This window comes from Acanthochromis polyacanthus, chromosome 15 (assembly GCF_021347895.1).
Source record: "Acanthochromis polyacanthus isolate Apoly-LR-REF ecotype Palm Island chromosome 15, KAUST_Apoly_ChrSc, whole genome shotgun sequence".
Lineage (NCBI taxonomy): Eukaryota > Metazoa > Chordata > Actinopteri > Pomacentridae > Acanthochromis > Acanthochromis polyacanthus.
Genome location: NC_067127.1, coordinates 14,784,707 through 14,804,564, shown reverse-complemented (window position 1 = coordinate 14,804,564; position 19,858 = coordinate 14,784,707). Strand labels below are relative to the sequence as shown.

General features: G+C 41.8%; 1 protein-coding gene across 1 annotated transcript in view; it reads right to left on the bottom strand.

Moving 5' to 3' along the window:
* Positions 1–4,017: 4,017 nt before the first annotated feature.
* Positions 4,018–19,858, bottom strand: part of itga9 (integrin, alpha 9) — a 55,748-nt gene continuing 39,907 nt past the window's right edge. The window contains exons 19-28 of the mRNA XM_022192334.2: positions 16,777–16,863; positions 16,492–16,571; positions 16,283–16,366; positions 15,634–15,742; positions 15,413–15,520; positions 12,977–13,102; positions 12,696–12,815; positions 12,511–12,606; positions 8,861–8,980; positions 4,018–6,446 (exon numbers count right to left, since the gene is read on the bottom strand). Coding sequence (XP_022048026.1) covers positions 6,348–6,446; positions 8,861–8,980; positions 12,511–12,606; positions 12,696–12,815; positions 12,977–13,102; positions 15,413–15,520; positions 15,634–15,742; positions 16,283–16,366; positions 16,492–16,571; positions 16,777–16,863 — 1,029 coding nt within the window. The 3' untranslated portion in view covers positions 4,018–6,347. The remainder of the gene's footprint in view (positions 6,447–8,860; positions 8,981–12,510; positions 12,607–12,695; positions 12,816–12,976; positions 13,103–15,412; positions 15,521–15,633; positions 15,743–16,282; positions 16,367–16,491; positions 16,572–16,776; positions 16,864–19,858) is intronic.

The following is a 19,858-nucleotide window of genomic DNA, read 5'->3' as shown; positions in this document are numbered from 1 at the left end:
TCTGGAAGGAAAGGAGATAAGGAGACTTGGTGGTGGAATGAGGAGGTGCAGGAGTGGATCCAGAGAAAGAGGTTAGCTAAGAAGAAGTGGGACACTGAGAGGACTGAAGAGAGTAGACAGGAGTACAGGGAGATGCAGCGTAAGGTGAAAGTAGAGGTGGCAAAGGCCAAACAAGGGGCTTACGATGACTTGTATGCTAGGTTGGACAGTAAGGAGGGAGAGACTGACCTGTATAGGTTGGCAAGGCAGAGAGACAGAGATGGGAAAGACGTGCAGCAGGTTAGGGTGATAAAGGATAAGGATGGAAGTGTGTTGACAGGTGCCAATAGTGTGATGGGAAGATGGAAAGAGTACTTTGAAGAGTTGATGAATGAGGAAAATGAGAGAGAACAAAGAGTAGAAGAGGTGACTGTTGTGGACCAGGAAGTAGCAAAGATTAGAATGGATGAAGGGAGGAGGGCATTGAAGAGGATGAAGAGTGGAAAGACACTTGGTCCTGATGATATACCTGTGGAGGTATGGAAGTGTCTCGGAGAGGTAGCAGTAGAGTTTCTGACTGGGTTGTTCAACAGGATCTTAGATAGTGAGAAGATGCCCGAGGAATGGAGGAGAAGTGTGCTGGTGCCCATCTTTAAGAACAAGGGAGATGTGCAGAGTTGTGGCAACTACAGAGGAATAAAGCTGATGAGCCACACGATGAAGCTATGGGAAAGAGTAGTTGAAGCTAGACTAAGGGCAGAGGTGAACATCTGTGAGCAGCAGTATGGTTTTATGCCAAGAAAGAGTACAACAGATGCAATATTTGCTTTGAGGATGTTGATAGAGAAGTATAGAGAAGGTCAGAAGGAGCTACATTGTGTCTTTGTAGATCTGGAGAAAGCTTATGACAGGGTGCCCAGAGAGGAACTGTGGTTTTGTATGAGGAAGTCTGGAGTGGCAGAGAAGTATGTTAGAGTGGTGCAGGACATGTATGAGGACTATAAGACAGTGGTGAGGTGTGCTGTAGGAGTAACAGAGGAGTTCAAGGTGGAGGTGGGACTACATCAGGGATCAGCTCTGAGCCCCTTCTTTTTTGCTTTGGTGATGGACAGGAGGACAGTCGAGGTTAGACAGGAGTCTCCATGGACTATGATGTTTGCAGATGACATTGTGATATGTAGTGAGAGCAGGGAACAGGTGGAGGAGAAGCTGGGGGTGTGGAGGTTTGCCCTGGAAAGGAGAGGAATGAAGGTTAGCCGCAGCAAGACGGAGTATCTGTGTGTGAATGAGAGGGACCCAAGTGGAAGAGTGAGGTTACAGGGAGAAGAGATCAAGAAGGTGGAGGATTTTAAGTACTTAGGGTCAACAGTACAGAGCAATGGAGAGTGTGGAAAAGAGGTGAAGAAGCGTGCACAGGCAGGCTGGAATGGCTGGAGAAAAGTGTCAGGTGTGATGTGTGATAGAAGAGTTTCAGCTAAAATGAAAGGTTTACACAACTGTGGTGAGGCCAGCCATGTTGTTTGGTCTGGAGACAGTGTCCCTGAGGAAAAGACAGGAGGCAGAGCTGGAGGTAGCAGAACTGAAGATGCTGAGGTTCTCTTTGGGAGTGACCAGGATGGACAGGATCAGGAATGAGTACATCAGAGGGATAGCACATGTTAGAGGCTTTGGAGATAAAGTCAGAGAGGCCAGACTGAGATGGTTCGGACATGTCCAGAGGAGAGAGAGTGAATATATTGGTAGAAGGATGCTGAGTTTCCCACTGCCAGGCAGGAGGCCTACAGGAAGACCAAAGAGGAGGTTTATGGATGTGGTTAAAGAGGACATGAAGGTAGTTGGTGTGCGAGAAGAGGATGCAGAAGACAGGGTTAGATGGTGGCAATTGATTTGCTGTGGCGACCCCTGAAGGGAAAACCCGAAAGGAAAAGAAGACACGGGGTGGCCAATCAGATCACCCTCCGTGCCCCACGGAAGATCCCCACTGGCTTACAATGATATAACAATGAGATAAACAGTAACATATTCTCATGTTTGATAAACTGGAACTGAGGACTGTTTGAAATTTTTGCTTGATAAATGACAAACTACTCAATCATAAATGTCACACATTAATTTTCTGTGCATTGGTTAATGGTTTCAGCTCTAGGACTTACACACGTGGACAAAATTGTTGGTACCCCTCAGTTAAAGAAGGAAAAACCCACAATTCTCACTGAAATCACTTGAAACTCACTAAAGTAACAATAAATAAAAATTTATTGAAAATTAAATAATCAAAATCAGCCATCACTTTTGAATTGTTGATTAACATAATTATTTAAAAAAACAAACTAATGAAATAGGGCTGGACAAAAATGATGGTACCCATAACTTAATATTTTGTTGCACAACCTTTTGAGGCAATCACTGCAATTAAACGATTTCTGTATTTGTCAATGAGCGTTCTGCAGCTGTCAACAGGTATTTTGGCCCACTCCTCATGAGCAAACAGCTCCAGTTGTCTCAGGTTTGATGGGTGTCTTCTCCAAATGGCATGTTTCAGCTCCTTCCACATATGTTCAATGGGATTCAGATCTGGGCTCATAGAAGGCCACTTTAGAATAGTCCAACGCTTTTCTCTCAGCCATTCTTGGGTGTTTTTGGCTGTGTGTTTTGGATCGTTGTCCTGTTGGAAGACCCATGACCTGCGACTGAGACCAAGCTTTCTGACACTAGGCAGCACATTTCTCTCCAGAATGCCTTGATAGTCTTCAGATTTCATCGTACCTTGCACACTTTCAAGACACCCTGTGCCAGATGCAGCAAAGCAGCCCCAAAACATTACTGAGCCTCCTCCATGTTTCACCGTAGGGACAGTGTTCTTTTCTTCGTATGCTTGGTTTTTGAGTCTATGAACATAGAGTTGATGTGCCTTACCAAAAAGCTCCAGTTTGGTCTCATCTGTCCAAAGGACATTCTCCCAGAAGCTTTGTGGCTTGTCAACATGCATTTTTGCAAATTCCAGTCTCGCTTTTTTATGAGTTTTTTTCAGCAGTGGTGTCCTCCTTGGTCGTCTCCCATGAAGTCCACTTTGGCTCAAACAACGACGAATGGTGCGATCTGACACTGATGTACCTTGGCCTTGGAATTCACCTTTAATTTCTTTGGAGGTTGCTCTGGGCTCTTTGGATACAATTCGAACAATCCGTCTCTTCAATTTGTCATCAATTTTCCTCTTGCGGCCACGTTCAGGGAGGTTGGCTACTGTCCCGTGGGTCTTGAACTTCTGAATAATATGAGCCACTGTTGTCACAGGAACTTCAAGCTGTTTAGAGATGGTCTTATAGCCTTTACCTTTAAGATGTTTGTCTATAATTTTTTTTCGGATGTCCTGGGACAATTCTCTCCTTCGCTTTCTGTTGTCCATGTTCAGTGTGGTACACACCTTTTCACCAAACAGCAGGGTGACTACTTGTCTCCCTTTAAATAGGCAGACTGACTGATTATGAGTTTGGAAACACCTGTGATGTCAATTAAATGACACACCTGAGTTAATCATGTCACTCTGGTCAAATAGTTTTCAATCTTTTATAGAGGTACCATCATTTTTGTCCAGGCCTGTTTCATTAGTTTGTTTTTTTAAATAATTATGTTAATCAACAATTCAAAAGTAATGGCTGTTTTTGATTATTTAATTTTCAATAAATTTTTATTTATTGTTACTTTTGTGAGTTTCAAGTGATTTCAGTGAGAATTGTGGGTTTTTCCTTCTTTAACTGAGGGGTACCAACAATTTTGTCCACGTGTGTATATGCATACTTAGTGTTTATATATGTGTGGATAATATGTATTCTCAATAAAACTTGACATTTACTGAAATGTTACTACCAATACATCCTAGAGGATTTGTAAAGATCTTAAATGTGTAGTTTTCAGTTTTTTCCCCATTCTTGAGGATTTGTTGCTGCCAGCAGAGAGCACCACACACCATCAAATAGCAGCAAACCGACCAACAACCACACTGGACTGATGTAGACCAAAAAACAGCACACAGAACTCTGAAATTTCACTCTAAAATTTATCAACAGATAAATATACAGCTTGAACATGACTTTAAACATCAAACATACAGCACACTATAATGGAAATGATACTCAGTGACAGTAGTATACTCAGAACAAAACCCCACATAACGGTGTGATTAACGGTGACAACAAACAGAATCAAAATATAATCATCACAGTTAAACTTTACCAAAAAAAAAAAAAAAACGTCAAGTGTCGGTTTCTCTGCATACATGTATAGCATCAAATTAACAGATGCAGAGGGAAAACGTGGATGTGTACAGTATACGCTGTAATGCCAGTGGAATTAAATGGTATCAAAAGAATCATACAGCACAATAAAAAGCGAAGCAACCATAGTGATCCATAAAGTGACTTAGCACTGAAGTCTTTCTTACATATTAATATAAAGCTTTTGTTCTTTGGCATTGCACGTTTAAATCTGACTTGCTGAAAAATATTCCAAAGGATTTCATTCTAGCATATTATATTTTAATAAACTCAATGAACACCCAATAGTCATTGATAAATTTTTCAAAATTGACAAAAAAATTGGATCATATATTTTTTATGTTATTTTGCAACAAAGCTCTTCAAATGTATAAAATAGCAAATATCTTACTTCTTTCGGGGCCATTAATATAAAATGTAATTCACCGTTTTCATTCACAAACAAGCCCCGCATTTAAAAGACTCGTAAGAACATGCTGGAGGAAAACATTGAAGCACAGAGGAGATGTGGATTTGAATGGTGGCAGATTTTCAGGGCGCTGACATTCCTCCGCACTGACTTAAAATGAGCTTTTCCCGTGAGCCCCAAAGAGCTCGTTTCTGTGTAGTCATTGAGTGCAGCATATTCCCACCTATTTTTAGGGCATTACTCATACCATGGGCCCCTGTAAACGACTGTAGGTAGACTCCCAGTGCAGACTTTCATCTGGCCGTGGAGAGTAATGTGGCTCATATTTCACTCTAAAACCCAATGCCTAATAACATAATAGTAAAATCAAATATGGTCTGCTTAGGTGAAGTCTGGAAGGGTTTTGCAAATAAATCACCATCAGCTCTCAAGTCACGACAGACAGTGAAATACTGGTTACTGTGTGAGATCCGTTCACTTTCAGGGGTCTATCTGAAAAACCTGCTGCATACCTGAGCAATTAGTTCTTGCAAAAGCAGCACCAGATTATTTGCTCTACTACGCATTGCACTTTTAAAACATTTCAAGAATTAAGATTAAAATGTAATTCTATCAAAATATGTAAGGTATGTATATCATCACCTCGAAACAACTTGGTTAAAAGTCAGACCAGAACAATTGGAATGCTTATGGAAACTCACAAAGCTTAAAATGTGAACGTCGGCCTTTACGACATAATTTACAACCCTTTTCATTTTGCATTTTAGGCATGGACAATAAAGGAAACACGGCAAATAAAGTGTTAACAGAGAACTCCATAGTTGTGTTGATTACCACATCCTGAACACGATCCTAAAGACTTCAGAGTGCTCTTACACTGAGTCTTCAGAGCTTCTGAGTCAGCTTTAACAACACTGGTGGATGACACGGGGACAGTGCATTTTAGTCACTGTGTGTCTGAGCATTACAGCACAGAATTAGCTCTGGCTGATAATCTGCAGGAGAAGTCATATGTGTAAAGAAAAGATACTCATAAGGCAGAAATAGTACAGAAAAGATACAATCTTTGATTCCCAGCAACTGGGATGGACTGACTATACAAATGACTTCAATCATGTACTATTCGGGACATATCTTTGGCACAAAAAGTAAAGCTATAGAGCCAAGGCATTCATTCTTATCAAACATCAGTGCTTTTAAGAAAACATACTGTAGGTACAGTATGTTTATAATGGCCTTCAAAACCCCAACTCTTCTAGAAGCTCAGTTTTATACAATATGGCTTAAAGTGTATGTATAAAAATAAATTTGCTATGTAACACAGCCCTGAGGGTTTTGTTGTCCACCAGTATTCATGCCGTCTCCACATCCCCGTACGGATGTGGGTCTCCATCAACAGCTCCGCTCCGCTGGCTGGGAGTTACGTCCTTTGAGATTAGCTGAATTCCACAGCAAGTGTCCTCTGGCAAGCCACACTGTCACCTCAGAAGCCTGTTTCCTGGACCCCCCACCCACAAAAAAAAAAGTCTCCAAAAAATATGGAGAATATTCCTCTCTTCCACATATGGAAGACTTGAAGGGCCTGGTGCCACTGGGGCGGCTGGGCTGAGAGACCCCGTGCTATTGGATCCTTCTCGACCCAATCCCTAATCTCATTGGCTCCTCCGGGACCTCCACTGCAAGTCTCAGTGGTTCTTTTCCATCCAGTCCCAGCTTTCATCACTGTCCTTCCTGTTCTTCTCAGCCTCGATGATCTCTCTATAGCGCCGACGGAAGAATCCCATCTGTCAAAGGGTGAGAGGAACAACATTTTGTGCAGTTAATAAGGTGTATCTGTGGTCACATCTGACTGCAGGAGTGTAGTTTCCCAATCTCAGCTCATTAACTACAAATAAAATATACTTTACATCACTGCTGACCATTTTCCAAAGCATATCATTACTTTTTAGGTTAGACTTTCCCTCTGTGGAGTTGGTAATTTTTCAAGCAAAACCTATGATATAGGTAATGCATAGTTGTGACCTAGAGCTGATATTATCACCCCATATTAGCTTTTCAAAGATGTATTGGTATTGGCCAATATGTCTCCTGTTAAAGAAATAGTTTGACATTTTTGTAAATACCCTCATTTTCTCTTTGCAGAAAGTTAGATGGAAAGATAGACAAAGTTTTCATGTGTGCACTCTAAATATAAAGCTGGACAGCAGGTGGTTTGCTGGTTGTAGCACCTATGGGTGTTGTGTTCCAAGCTGCTTGGTGCAGTAAATTCCTGCCAAACAAATCTCCTGCACATAACTCCCTCTAAAACTGCAACGTGTTGTTTTTACACTTCAGTTTTGCACTTTAGACTATTTCTTTTGAATCTGCACATTTTATGAGATAGATACAGTGAAACCAGTGGTATTGGCTCAAACCATTCGACTGTCAGATTGTCCCATGCTAACCTAAGCTAACTGGCTGTAGCTTCACATTTTCTGCGCTGACATGAGAATAGCACCCATTTTCTAATTCTTGAAATAGCATATTTCCCAAGATGTTTATTTCTAACTTTTAAATATTGTCATTCTCAAAACTCCTGTATCCAATGGACTGTGGAATCACAATTTTTTCAGCTCTGACAAACGAGACGTGAAATTCAGCCACAGAACAGCAACATTTTTAATGCAATAAAAAGCTGGCCTTACAGAACAACATTGTCTTGCTTGTCTTGTGGATTTGATTTTACGTAGCTCGTAAACTGCATTGTTGTTCAGCAGATCGTCAAGAGGGCAATTAAATGCACCACCAAATAAAGAATTTATTTCTCAGTCCCTCCGTTCAATTGCAGTATTACAGAAATAACAAAAATACCGACTCAGAGCTTGAGTTCACTGTGATAGATTATATCTTAAAGTTAAATATCTGAAATTGGAACACTGCAGTGAAAGAGATGAAAAATGGGAATTTATGGGAACCTCATCAAGTTGCAGTTTACGTCCATATCTGGCCAGATTTGACAATAGAATGTAAAAATGTCGTCACTTTATTTTGTTCTATCAGACATTTGTGTGCATTTTTGTCACAGTTTACGATGAATTCTTGACTGATGGCCAAAAACTTGTTTATTGAGACCACTGTGACCTTTGACCACCAATTTTTTAATCAGTTCATCCTGAAGCCAAAGTGAACTTTTGTGACAAATTTAAGTAACTTCCCTCCATGTGATAGGAGATCCTTCATTCATGAGATGAAAAATGGAAAACATAATACCTCCAGCTCCAGCTGTCGCTGTCACAGAGGCATGACAATGGATGAACGGGAGGTATGAAATCAATTTAACACATCATAGCATGGAATCTTTTAAACATGGCCGTCAGTAACATAAATAGTTTGAAGTTAATAGGCTAAACCGCACACAGCCAGCGGCATGGATAGAAGCAAATCAAGCATTTCCCTTGCAGAATAAGTTGTTTTTGTAGGAATGTAATATTGTGAACCCATTTATAATTCACTGAGCTATAACCTGCATTTACAAAGTGTAATATAAAGAAAATATGACAGGACGGCGAGAGCTGTAGAATCTCGGTGTGTACTTAAACAAAGCAGCTGCACTGGGATGCTGCCTCTCTCACTATGACTCCGTTCATTTATCTGCGTTTGGCTACTAAAGTTTATTGATACAGACCTGTGCGCTCCTCAGGCATTTCCTGAAAAGAGCAATACAGGACATGTGCCGCTCTTGTAAGTGGAGTTTATTTTGGCAAGATCTGAAGCCTTGGGGTTCGGAGGGGGGGAAACGTATCCCCGGACCAACATTCCAAGGTTCAGTTGTGGTATTCCCGGCGGAAGGTGAAGCAGTGAAAAAGAAAAGGAGTTTTGTGCTAACGGGGCCTCTGGATATCAGTGTAATTGCCTTTTCCCTTTTGCGTTCGTCTTTCATGTGAGTGGGATGGTGTGAATTATTGTCCAATCTGTGATTTGTCCTTTTCATGCTTGTTGAAGGCCCAAAGCGAGCTGTCACCCCCACCTCTTTTCCTGAACTCCAGCTGTCTCTGCACAACTGGATACTGTGCTGACACTTAACCAGAGTTAAACGCTGTGCCTCTGGTCGTGACACACAAGCTCGTGACAACTCCCTCATACTTACAATTAAAACTTCAGAAAAACAAGCACTTTTGTGAGTTTCCGTGTGAGTATCTGTGTTCAAGTGTTGGTTTACCTTCCAGAGTAGCACAGCTAACAGCAAAAAGATGAGGATTCCCACCAGCAGACTGATGGCAATGATCCAGCCAACGATGTAACCCCTCGGCTCTTGACTGTGGAGCGCCTCGAACACCAGCTGAAACACAACAACGCCTCGGTGAGTCACACTCGAATGCAGCACACACACACACAGACACACAAAAATGAGCATTAAGTCATGTGCTGCTAATGATGCAATGCAGTGCAAAGTAACAACCGAGGCACATCTTATTTCGGTGTGCTTTAGCAGAGACAGAAAGCTACATGTAAACCAAAAACAGCAGGAAACTGGATACCAAAGGAATTTATTTTGGAACACTCTCGTCAGTCATACACCCAGGGAACAAAAAAGAGTCAAAATCAATGCAGGTTCAAAATTAAATGACACAGTAAAGGTGTCGTTTTTTCAACCAACATCCACTGAAACACAATTTTATATTTCAAAGTACATACTTGAGTTTTGAACGCCCCAAAGAACAGCATGGTGACCTTTGCTCCACGTGTAACTAATAGCAGAACAAACTGCTGTGAAACATATTTTCTTTCACATAATAAGTGAACGCACTTCTGGACGTATCAAGAATTATTTAAACAACTATAAGATGGAGTGCAATGAAATTTGTTGCAGACATTCATGGGTCTCCAGAGGATGAAGCCGAATGACTCTGATGTCTTTTCTCCTGCGTCTAACTTCAGTTTCTGACTAGAAACTTACAAAACTGATGACGTCCCATCTGTGTAAGCTTTGTGGGCTCCTTAGCAACATTAGCATAATAACAATCTAAATGAAGACGGTGAATATGGTAAATGTTTTAACAGCTAAAAGTGAATAACCAGTGTGTTAGCAGGGATGCTAACACTGAACTCAAAGCATTCAGTATAAAATCACAGAGCTGCTGCAGGAGCATGGCTGTACGTAGATTCTTGGTATTCATCACTGCCTCCAACTGACTTACAAGATACCGCCTTTAATGTTAGTGTTTTTTGTTAATCACTAGTCATCATAGAATTAGGATTAAGCATCACTATTTCATAATATGCTGTTTAAATTTCTGTTTAATTGAAACTATTCATCTTATTTGGTCAAAGAAGTTAAAAATCCACCACTTCCTTTCCAATCTGGAGTGCAGTACTTTAGAAATGCGTCCTTGAAGCCCAGAAGGAGGCTAATTTAGAGTTTTCTCCATTTTGGGAGGCTTAGCAACTGTTTCCACAATAAATTAAAGTTATCTGGGCTGTTTCCCATGACATGAGTGTACACTGACCTATTGGATAATCTGTCACTGACAGCAAATTTAGTTCAGTTCTCTGGGTAAAGACTTTACTACAATGGCAGAAGTTGGCACTAAAAACAAATTTTGTATTTATTGTAATTAAGTAAGCAAACATAACTATGTCAAATCACTTTAGAGCAGCAGCATTGCTTTAATGTTTACTATAATGTCAAACAATGGTAAAATTATCATATTAAAAGTTAAAAAATTTAAGTTAACTGAAAGTTATCGGAGTCTCACAATACGATTACTTTAATGCTTAAATTGTAAAGTCATTTATCACAGCCAAATCAACCGTATGAAGAAGGAAAGTAAGTCAGATATTATTTTCAGATAATTTCAGGCTGTTAGGAAATCTGCAGTTTAAAAAGTTTTAATTGAAGCAGTGTTTTGACTGGGGTGAAATATTCCATTCCTGGGCTCTACAGTTTGCTTCAAAGTCAGCATTCAGGCCTTAAATGGAAAACAACACATTCTCCAGGCTCATGAAGCTGATGTGTTTATTAACTAATGACCTGAAGTAAAGGCAAATACTGTGTGTTCTCTCAAATGTCAGATCACCCTGCACATGTTGCTTCAAACAATGGTGGGTCAATTTCAGAGCTGGCTGTGGAACTTCATTGCTTCATTGTGCAGAGCTGCACAGGCTTTGAACGTAAATGTGGCATGAGACGCCAACTGTAAGCACAGACCAAACCAAGTGGACAAGTGAAGCTTAATCTCTCTGTTGAATACTTTCCCACATTAACACCTCCCTCTTACTCCAAGCTCTGGAATCTAACTGTTGTTATGCATGCCAAGGCATTTGCGTCTACAATAAAGCTCTGAGGGTCGATGCTCCCTGACTCTGACTTTCCAAATTTAACCTTTGTAATCATCTTAATGTGAAGTATGTTCAATTATGGTCTGCATTTTAAAATGCATATCTTGCATGCTCACAGCAAAAACGTGGATTTATGTGGGTTTGTTTACATGTCAAGGGTGATAAAAATCCAAGCTTGTTGCTCTGCTGGAAACCAGTATTCTCGCTGTGAACAGTGCAACCAGGACCCACAAATTATATTTGCAGTGTGCACTCTAGCTAGCAGGGATTCTGAGGGAAGAGGTAACAGCGTTTAGAGAAGCCTAAGGGAGGGTAACCGTCGCTGGAATGAGCACACTCTCGAAGTGCTGAGAGAACGGCATGGCACAGACGTATTCATAGCAGGTCTGAATTTTCCCTGCACAAATGGAGCTCAGGGTCAGCAGAGCTGCAACCCAGCCACAACCCTAATCTCTAAGAGATCCCACTGCGAGCGTGCTGGGTGCACAATATAATCATCAAATCTGATCTGGGGGGCCATTCAATCACTCAGCGGAGGAGGGTGGGGAGGGTATGTCCTTGTGCTCAGCTGAGGACCCTGAAAGCAGCCAACAGAAGTGCCACCACACAATACACCAACAGCCCCCAGCTGTTCCCTGCTTTCACATCATTTATATGATCCACACTGGAGCACGAGTGGTTAAAGGAATGTCTCATCACGGCATGATGGACTATCCGTCTAAATATAAAACATAAACACTTGTGTATTGATATATTTGTGCCAGCAGAGGCATGCAATAAGTACCCTGTCCTTCACCCAGAACGGGTGGATCCAAGCCCCATGCATCTGCATCCTACCACGTTGCTTTTTAGCAAGACATAGCAACTACACTAACTGTAGCAGCTCTGCTCAGCAAATAAAACTCTGAATTTTGCCAAGATCAAATCTGTCAAGGTTTTTAATCCAAACGGAGCTAGCATAAACAAGGTTTCAATGGTAAGTTTGTAGAAATTCACTCCAAAATGGACCTAATTTCTAACTTATGTCACATGGTGGTAATTATGGCTTTATTCTAGGGATTGTTTTAGATTTGCATAATTGGAATGTCCACAGTTTAGGATTTAGGTTAAAATATATGAAATTCTATTCACTTACAGCAAGGCAGACATCTAAAAACCTCACCAATAAAGCTAAAAACTATATAAAAACTGGATATCATGACATTTTTTGGGGTTATTTGGGTGAAATGACTATAAAGCTGCACTAAATGCTTCTTTTAAACATGTCCTGTAAGCACAACATGGACATATTATCTATTTTTTTTTTAAACTGACACATTGAACAGTTTACTCTCCAAGTTGCTTATTTATACATCCAGCAGATAGGGAGCAGAATTTATACTCATTTGAAACTGTCTCTCTGAGGAGATGGTGATTTCAAAATTCAATGTCATTTTAGTTTTATTTTGGTCTCCACCAACTCCAGAGAAAAATATGTCTTCTTAGCAATTAATATACAGTAAGCGGATTGTAAATTCATGATTTACTCACAGAAATGTCCTCCGGCAGGCCATTTGGCACCTCTACTGCCCTGTCATTTACTTGCACGCTTCCCCTCGTCACAAACTGGATGACAGAGGAACTATCCTGTGGTCGGAGAGAAGGTGGGTTGCTTTTACTTTGAGAATCACAATATCCTGTAATTTTATTTATAGAACTTCTGGCAAATGTTTTACCCTCTTCAGGATTTCAGTGTTCAGCAGAAGTTTTACATCTATGCTCAAAGCTTCTTCCTTTAGCTGCGGTCCCAGACTGCAGGAGATCGTCATACATGCTCTTCCAGGCCGGTCGCAGTCCTGTTAAAATAAGACGGAGTGGTGTTTCAAAAAGGAGTGGGAAAGACCGAGAGGGACGTGTGATAAACAGACTAATGAAAAGAAAAACGAGAATCCCCACAGGGGGTGACTGTCAGTGACCTCCGAAATGTCAAAGTGTGCAATGAAGGCTGCATGTTTACCAAGACTTTGCGCCCTGATTTGGTGAAGAAGGCAAATATGGAGTGGAAGATGCTCTCTCTGTCCTGGGGGATGGTGCACGGTGTCGGGTTCTTGTGAGGGGTGCAGTTCCCTCGACCATCGGCCACCTGAAACAGGACAGTCACGCTGAAAAACTGAGCTGTTCTGACGAGGACTTGAGATAAAATCATACGACTTATGATGTGTGTTCTGAGGAAAGCAGGAGTTTTGTCATGTTTGTGCTGCAGAGGATCAGCTTGGGTTTGGGTCTGACTCCAAAAATGTCAACACAAGTACTTTTGCCACCTAAACTGGCCCAATCCCACTATTGTTAGGACTCTTCAGGGCTAACAGGATGTTCTCCCCAACAAGCTAGTACCCCTCCCATGCAGATTTCCCATATGGAGTGATTTAGAGGTGTCTGGTTTACTGCCCAGCCCCCAGGGAGCACTTCCCCTTTCCCCTCTCCTCGGTCCGACCTGAAGCTCTGGAGGTGGAAATCTCCTCTGGCCTTCCTCATTGTCTGCTCAGTTACCACCCAGCCTGTCTGAGCTTTTATTGCTGCCCTTTCTCATGTTTTCTGTTTCTGCTGCCACTGCTGGTGTGAAGATTCATAGGCTGCACTAACTGCTGCACTAACTTTTACCCGCTGAAATCCCCCATGAGAACAGAATTTCCACAGCAATTATTAAAGTTTGAGGGATTTTGGGCAGAAAAACTAGAACGCACGGAGCAAGAGTCAAGAACTTGTATATTACCTCTGAGCAAATCGAGTTCTGTATAAAATCTAAATGCCTGGCTATAAAATATAAGAGTGCAACTGTCCAGTGTGCCACCGGCTAGATACAGTGTTAACAGCGTTAATGATGTGTGGTTCCAGGCTGGGGATGGTACAGGGTAGTAGCCAGCTCTGCAGGTGTCCCATTTCCATTTCGTGCAAGCTGTCTGATCCCCTGAAAGTGATTCCAGATGGGCTCTAGGAGGGTGGGATACAGTCAACCCTGTCTGCCCATTCACAGTAAATACAATTAACAGCTTGAGCTCCCCCATGATCTCCCTATATGAAAGGAGCAATGCAAGGGTTAAGAAAATATTTAAACCCGGCGGGAGGATTGTGTTTCTTTATCTAAATGCAAAATGTTGTGAAACAAAATGGATGGCTAGCTTCAGTAGCAATGTCAACATTTTAGATTTTCACTAGTCAGGTGGTGCTTCACACCAAGTAAAATGCCTCTGTTCTGACAAAAAGCACCTTTCTATATGCAGAGCTCCTTACAACACCAGCTACTGCAGTTTCCCTGCGAACTGGCCAACTTTTCACTCCCGCAGACAATTACACTGGCTTCTGTAGAACTAGAAAACCCTCATTGGTAAAATACCATCATATCTGCATTCATTACTTCTCATTCATAACTCCACCCGTACTCATCGTTCCAACAGTTTCACTAACCTTCGCATTTCCAAAGTCCATACCACTCTCAGTCGATCCTCATTCCAGTCTTCTGCCAGTAATGACTGGAATTCTTTCCAACTATCCCTAAATCTCACCTTATATGTACCACTTTCAAAAATTCAGTTAGCGTGACACTTCAGGACCACTGAACCTGTTTTTAACCTTTCCATTGTACAAGCCAGTGTGTAATTTGTTTTGTAATATTGTGTGATTTGCTGTACATGTATTTTTATCTATTTTTAATCTTAATTGCACTGCTGCTAATTGTCGTGTTCTTCCACGCAAACTTCTGCAAAATGACAACAAAGTCCATCCATTCTCTATACACCGCTTTATCCTCACTAGGGTCACGGGAGGTGCTGGAGCCTATCCCAGCTGACTCGGGCGAAGGCAGGGGACACCCTGGACAGGTCGCCAGTCTGTCGCAGGGCTACATATATATAGACGAACAATCACACTCGCATTCACACCTACGGGCAATTTAGAGTAGTCAATTAACCTGAGCATGTTTTTGGACTGTGGGAGGAAGTCGGAGTGCCCGGAGGAAACCCATGCATGCACAGGGAGAACATGCAAACTCCATGCAGAAAGATCCCAGGCCCCAGGATTCGAACCGGGGATCTTCTTGCTGCAAGGCGAAAGTGCTAACCACTACGCCGCTGAGCAGCCCACAACAAAGTCTCTTTATCTTTATGCAATCTGTTTTATTGTTTATCTTGTTCATGTGCTGCCTCTTGGCTAGGCCGTTACTGAAAATGAGAATCAGTTCTCGACTAACTTACTTGGTTAAATAAAGGTTAAATAAATAAATTAAAAAACCTATGCTCTGCGATGGACGCCAGCAGCTGTGCCATGAGGACAAGGAAGACCGACAGGCCAAGGCCGGATAAATGAGCTAAAAATGTGGCTGCCTGCAGGTGAATAAACTCATAAATTACGATTTACGCTGGACAAATAATGTGGATAGACTGCTGTTGGCATCCACCTGTGTTTCAATGATGTGGAACATGTCAGCTCCGCTGCCAGCCAGCCGGTTAGGTATCCTGATGTCCACAGTGGAGCCAGGCAGCCTGCTGGGCCCCTTGTTTATGGCCTGGAACCACATCACACAGAGACAGAGAGAAAATGGAGACCAAAGAAAAGAGGAGTGAATATATAGGAAAATGTCCGAAAGTAAAAATCCTATACGATCTGTGCTTGTCCTACCTGGAAAGTGAGATTGAGAAGCTGAAAGTTGCACTCCATGTCTTCTAGCTGGATGAAGCGGGAGGCATCGATGGAGTTTCCGTAGACAAAAGAGCTCGGTGCTACCACACTGCGGATAACAAGCACATTGTTAGGGAGGGAGATGGAACTAAATTCATTAACATAACAAATACATATTTAAATGGAGCAGAAGCAACATTTAAAAAAGCTTCATCAAAATCTCTGGCTTCGATCATGTTCGGCTGAACAGCAGCGCTGTCTTTAGCAGCTAAGATATGTGTCCAGCTTTGCTCCGAAGCCTCCCCTCACATTAAAGACAGCAGCTTTATCAGATGTCAGACCTCTAGGCTGTTTTACATCTCCCTCCCTTCTCTGTGAAGCAGAGCTAAGATAAAGCGTTCAGAGATAAGGCTTTTCAAGTTGACATCCTCCATATTGAGAGAAAGAACTCCCTCTCTGCCTGAGAGCCAACAGATGGACCAGTTCAACTCTTTATTTGAGGCATATAAAATTGAACAGTTTTATTTTGTGCAGAATTTATTGATAAAGCACTTGAAAACCAAGGTATTAAAAAGGGCTATATAAACAAAACTTTACCTACTTAAAACGCCTACATAGCTATGAGTGTTAGTGTTTGTTGTGCTCTTACCCAGTAATAGTGGTGTCTGTCTCATGAATCAGAGGGATGGAAAGATCTAAACTGTTGTCGGAGAGTTTGTGCTCAGGATTGGCGCTGAAACAAAGGAACACCAAAGCATAAATTTGGGCACATTTTAAATAAGCATCTAAATTCACAGGAAATCGCTCATTCCAAAAAATAATTACTCTTAGTTATGCACTAAAATGTGAAACTTTTACCTTTTTGCTTGAACTAAGAACTGCAACGTATCATTTTCCCCAGAGAGCTGACTGGTGTCAAAAATCACTGCAAAATGATACTTGAGAGAAGAAAAAGAGAGAATAAATAAGATAACTGCAACCATGAGAACAGTTTTCCATGTGATAAAGCTCATTTGCTGTCAGACACTGCATTCTTTTCTCTTGTAAAAATGCAGTCAATACTCAATTTTCTGCACACCAATGCACTGTGATTTAAGTATTTTCTCAAAATGCTGCGTGTAGGTTTAAATAATTAGTTCTTACCTTAGTCTGCGCTCTCATGAAGGGAAATCCCACTCTGCATTTGAGGAAGTCCAAATCAACAAGTGCACAGGAAATACCCTTCTCTTCCTGCAAAAAGACAGATAGACGGAGAGTGAGGAGGCGGTGAGGACAGACTGACTGGAGACAGAGTGGGTGAGACATATGGAGACAGAAGATACAGTGAGGAAGAAGCGGCAGACAAGACGCAGACTGTGACAGAACAATCAGTGTTGATAAGTTAAGGAAAGAAGATCAGTAGTGGCTTCGGATGGTAAAATAAATACAAATTTCCGGCACAACGCTGTACATTCTTGGAGACATACCTGCAAACATACAGAGTATACTTTCAGATTATCATTATATATATTTCTGAATGTAAACAAATAGACTCTAGCGTCTCAATGAAGTTCTAAATTGGGTTAAACAAAGAATGTACAAAGTAGTGATGGCACACACATCTTAGCGGGCGGGTAATTGGACAGCCTCCAGGCTGTGTGTTTGGAAGCTTGTCTAAACAATATAGAGCTTCACCGGCTGCGCTGTATAAACACTCAGGCCTTGACCCTACGAGGAGTAAGAATTCTTTTCGAGAGAGTTCACTGAGGGGGCTGTCAGCTGAGCTCATGTGGAGGGAGCATGAAAGAGGACAGAGATAACTCAGGACTTTAATAATACAAAAAAAGGGAGAGTAGAGCTCCTGGAATATTCACAGAGGTGTTTGGGTCAGTCATACAAAACGTCTGCATGCACGGGCTGCTGCGAGTCTGTTTATGAGTCGTTTCCAAATTTGATAAAGGAAAGAGGTGTGATGGTGTCTGCGCTATGCTGACATATTTAAAGGTAGACACCCATCTACACTCCTGTTCTCCATTATTCAGCAGATTCTCGGTGTCGGCTCAGCGTGTGGCTTTGCCCTCCGTCTTCATTAAGTCAGCCTAAATAAGCAGCGTTGCCCTTTGCAGGGAGACTGCAGCGAGTCCTGCAGAGGGGGAGGTGGGACCCATCATAACTGGCAATGATGGAATTTCCTCTGCTTCCTGTATTCCTCTGTGCTGCTGTGCAAACACCGTCTGTCCCATGGGGCTGGGCAGGACTGGGGAAGTGAGCATGTTTACCCATCACCCACCTGGCAGCCCTTGAGACAGAGCAGAGCCCTCGGACATATGGCCCACTGCGTCTCCAGAGACAATGTCTGTTTGTCCAGCACTTCTTCACTTTCTTTCTCTTGCTTACTTTCTCTTGTCTTCTTGTATCTGGAACTAATACAAACTGGGATTTTCACAAATGGCAGGGCTATTAAACATCATCAGGACTGTTTACCCTGCTTCAGTGTCAGCTGAAGAATCTACTGGAGCGGTCAGTGTGGATGACAATACACAGGAGGCTTATTTTCTGCATGTTCTGCGTGTCTCTTTATGTCTCCCACCACTTTGTTATTTGGACATTTGGCTTTACTTTAGTCTGCCTTTTCCAAATCAGTGTCATCACCTACTTTATCCTCTCCACACAGGTATGAAGATGAAGATCATGCACAAAGTTTCACTTCACAGCCAAGAAAATCAGTGATTCATATATTCTTTGGTTTGAAAGCACACTGAAATTCGCACATTTCTCAGTTGCATTCCCAACTTCTGGGCTTTTTACCACAATGCTCATTTGGTCCAACTGTTAAATCACCAGAAAATCCATGGCGGAAGAAGTTTCCAGATCCTTTATTTGGTTTGAACCAGCAGGCCGACTGGGGCCTTTTGGTGTATTTGTGGTTTTTCTGGGTGTTCCGCCTACATCCTACAGTTCAAAGACATGCATGTTTACGATAATTCGTGATTCTAAATTAGCTGTAGGTGTGATTGTGACCATGCATGTTCTGTCTCTTTACATTAAAGCTGTGATGAACTAGCAATCCATCCACTCGCTCAGCACCGGTGACCCTCTACAGCATAAACAGAAGGTAAAACTGATAGATCAATCTAAATTAGAAAGTGTAGATATCGATTTACACTTGTGAAGAGTTTTGTCAAAACAGTAGAGCAGAGGGCATGACATGAAACATGAATTTGATTAATTAACTGTAATTTTGCCTCGATTTACTATATTATGACATACTGTATGTAATTTTTTTTGGACAAATACCAATAAATATAATCTAGTCCAACTGCTGTGTTAATGTTTAAGCAGTAAATAAATATTATAAGTAGTGAAGCTCCCTCTTTATATACTGCTTACTAGCTTAATCAAACAAATTATTATTTATATGAGGCCATTTTGTGTGTGTATGTGTTTATCCGTGTGTGTAATTTTCTTTTAGACCAATGTAGAAATACAATGACACAAAACATCTGCCACAGGTCTGGCTACTAAAAAGAGAAGAAGCTAAAACTGCCCAAACACTGCAGAGATAGCTAAAGAAAACACAGAAGCCAGTGTTGCAGTTTCTGAGTCCCACGGGTGTGAAGGCAGCGCTCCTGAAACCAATTCACCTCCGCAGCTTTCTGACAGCTTGCGTTGCAAGAACAACAGAGAGATAACACATCACCCTCTTAAAAATGCAGGGGTAGTACAAGTTCACGCTTTGCTCACTGGAGAAAAAGCCTCAGGGGAGGGTTAGGAGCTGACCTTAACTTTGCAAAAAAGGGTCAAATCATCACCTCAGACTTCTTCGGTAGTAATTAGAAATGTCTCACAGAGCATACGGTAGTAAATCTGCTCAGCAGCTTCTTTGCCATTAATTCCTGCTGTTCCTTTTGTTGGAGCAGGCCACCTTGACTTACCAGGTTCCTGAACAAAATGAGGCTCTAGGGCTGCTGGTAACCTGACACTTAATGTCAGCCCGGTTCATTAGATTAGCTATGAAACTGAAACGGACTCACTGTTTTTCTAATATTCGCCTGCAGCATGTATTCTATTTAAATTCAATTTCACCTTTGTTGGGAGTTTTAAATCACTAGTTGTGTGCTTTACAGAGATCACGGGGGTTAAAAAACCCAGCTGGAGGATAAACACGAGATCCATTATGAGTGGGGGGAAAAGCCTTCCTGATGGATGCTGTCAGAGCACACCATCTGACGTGGCGTCTCTTTCT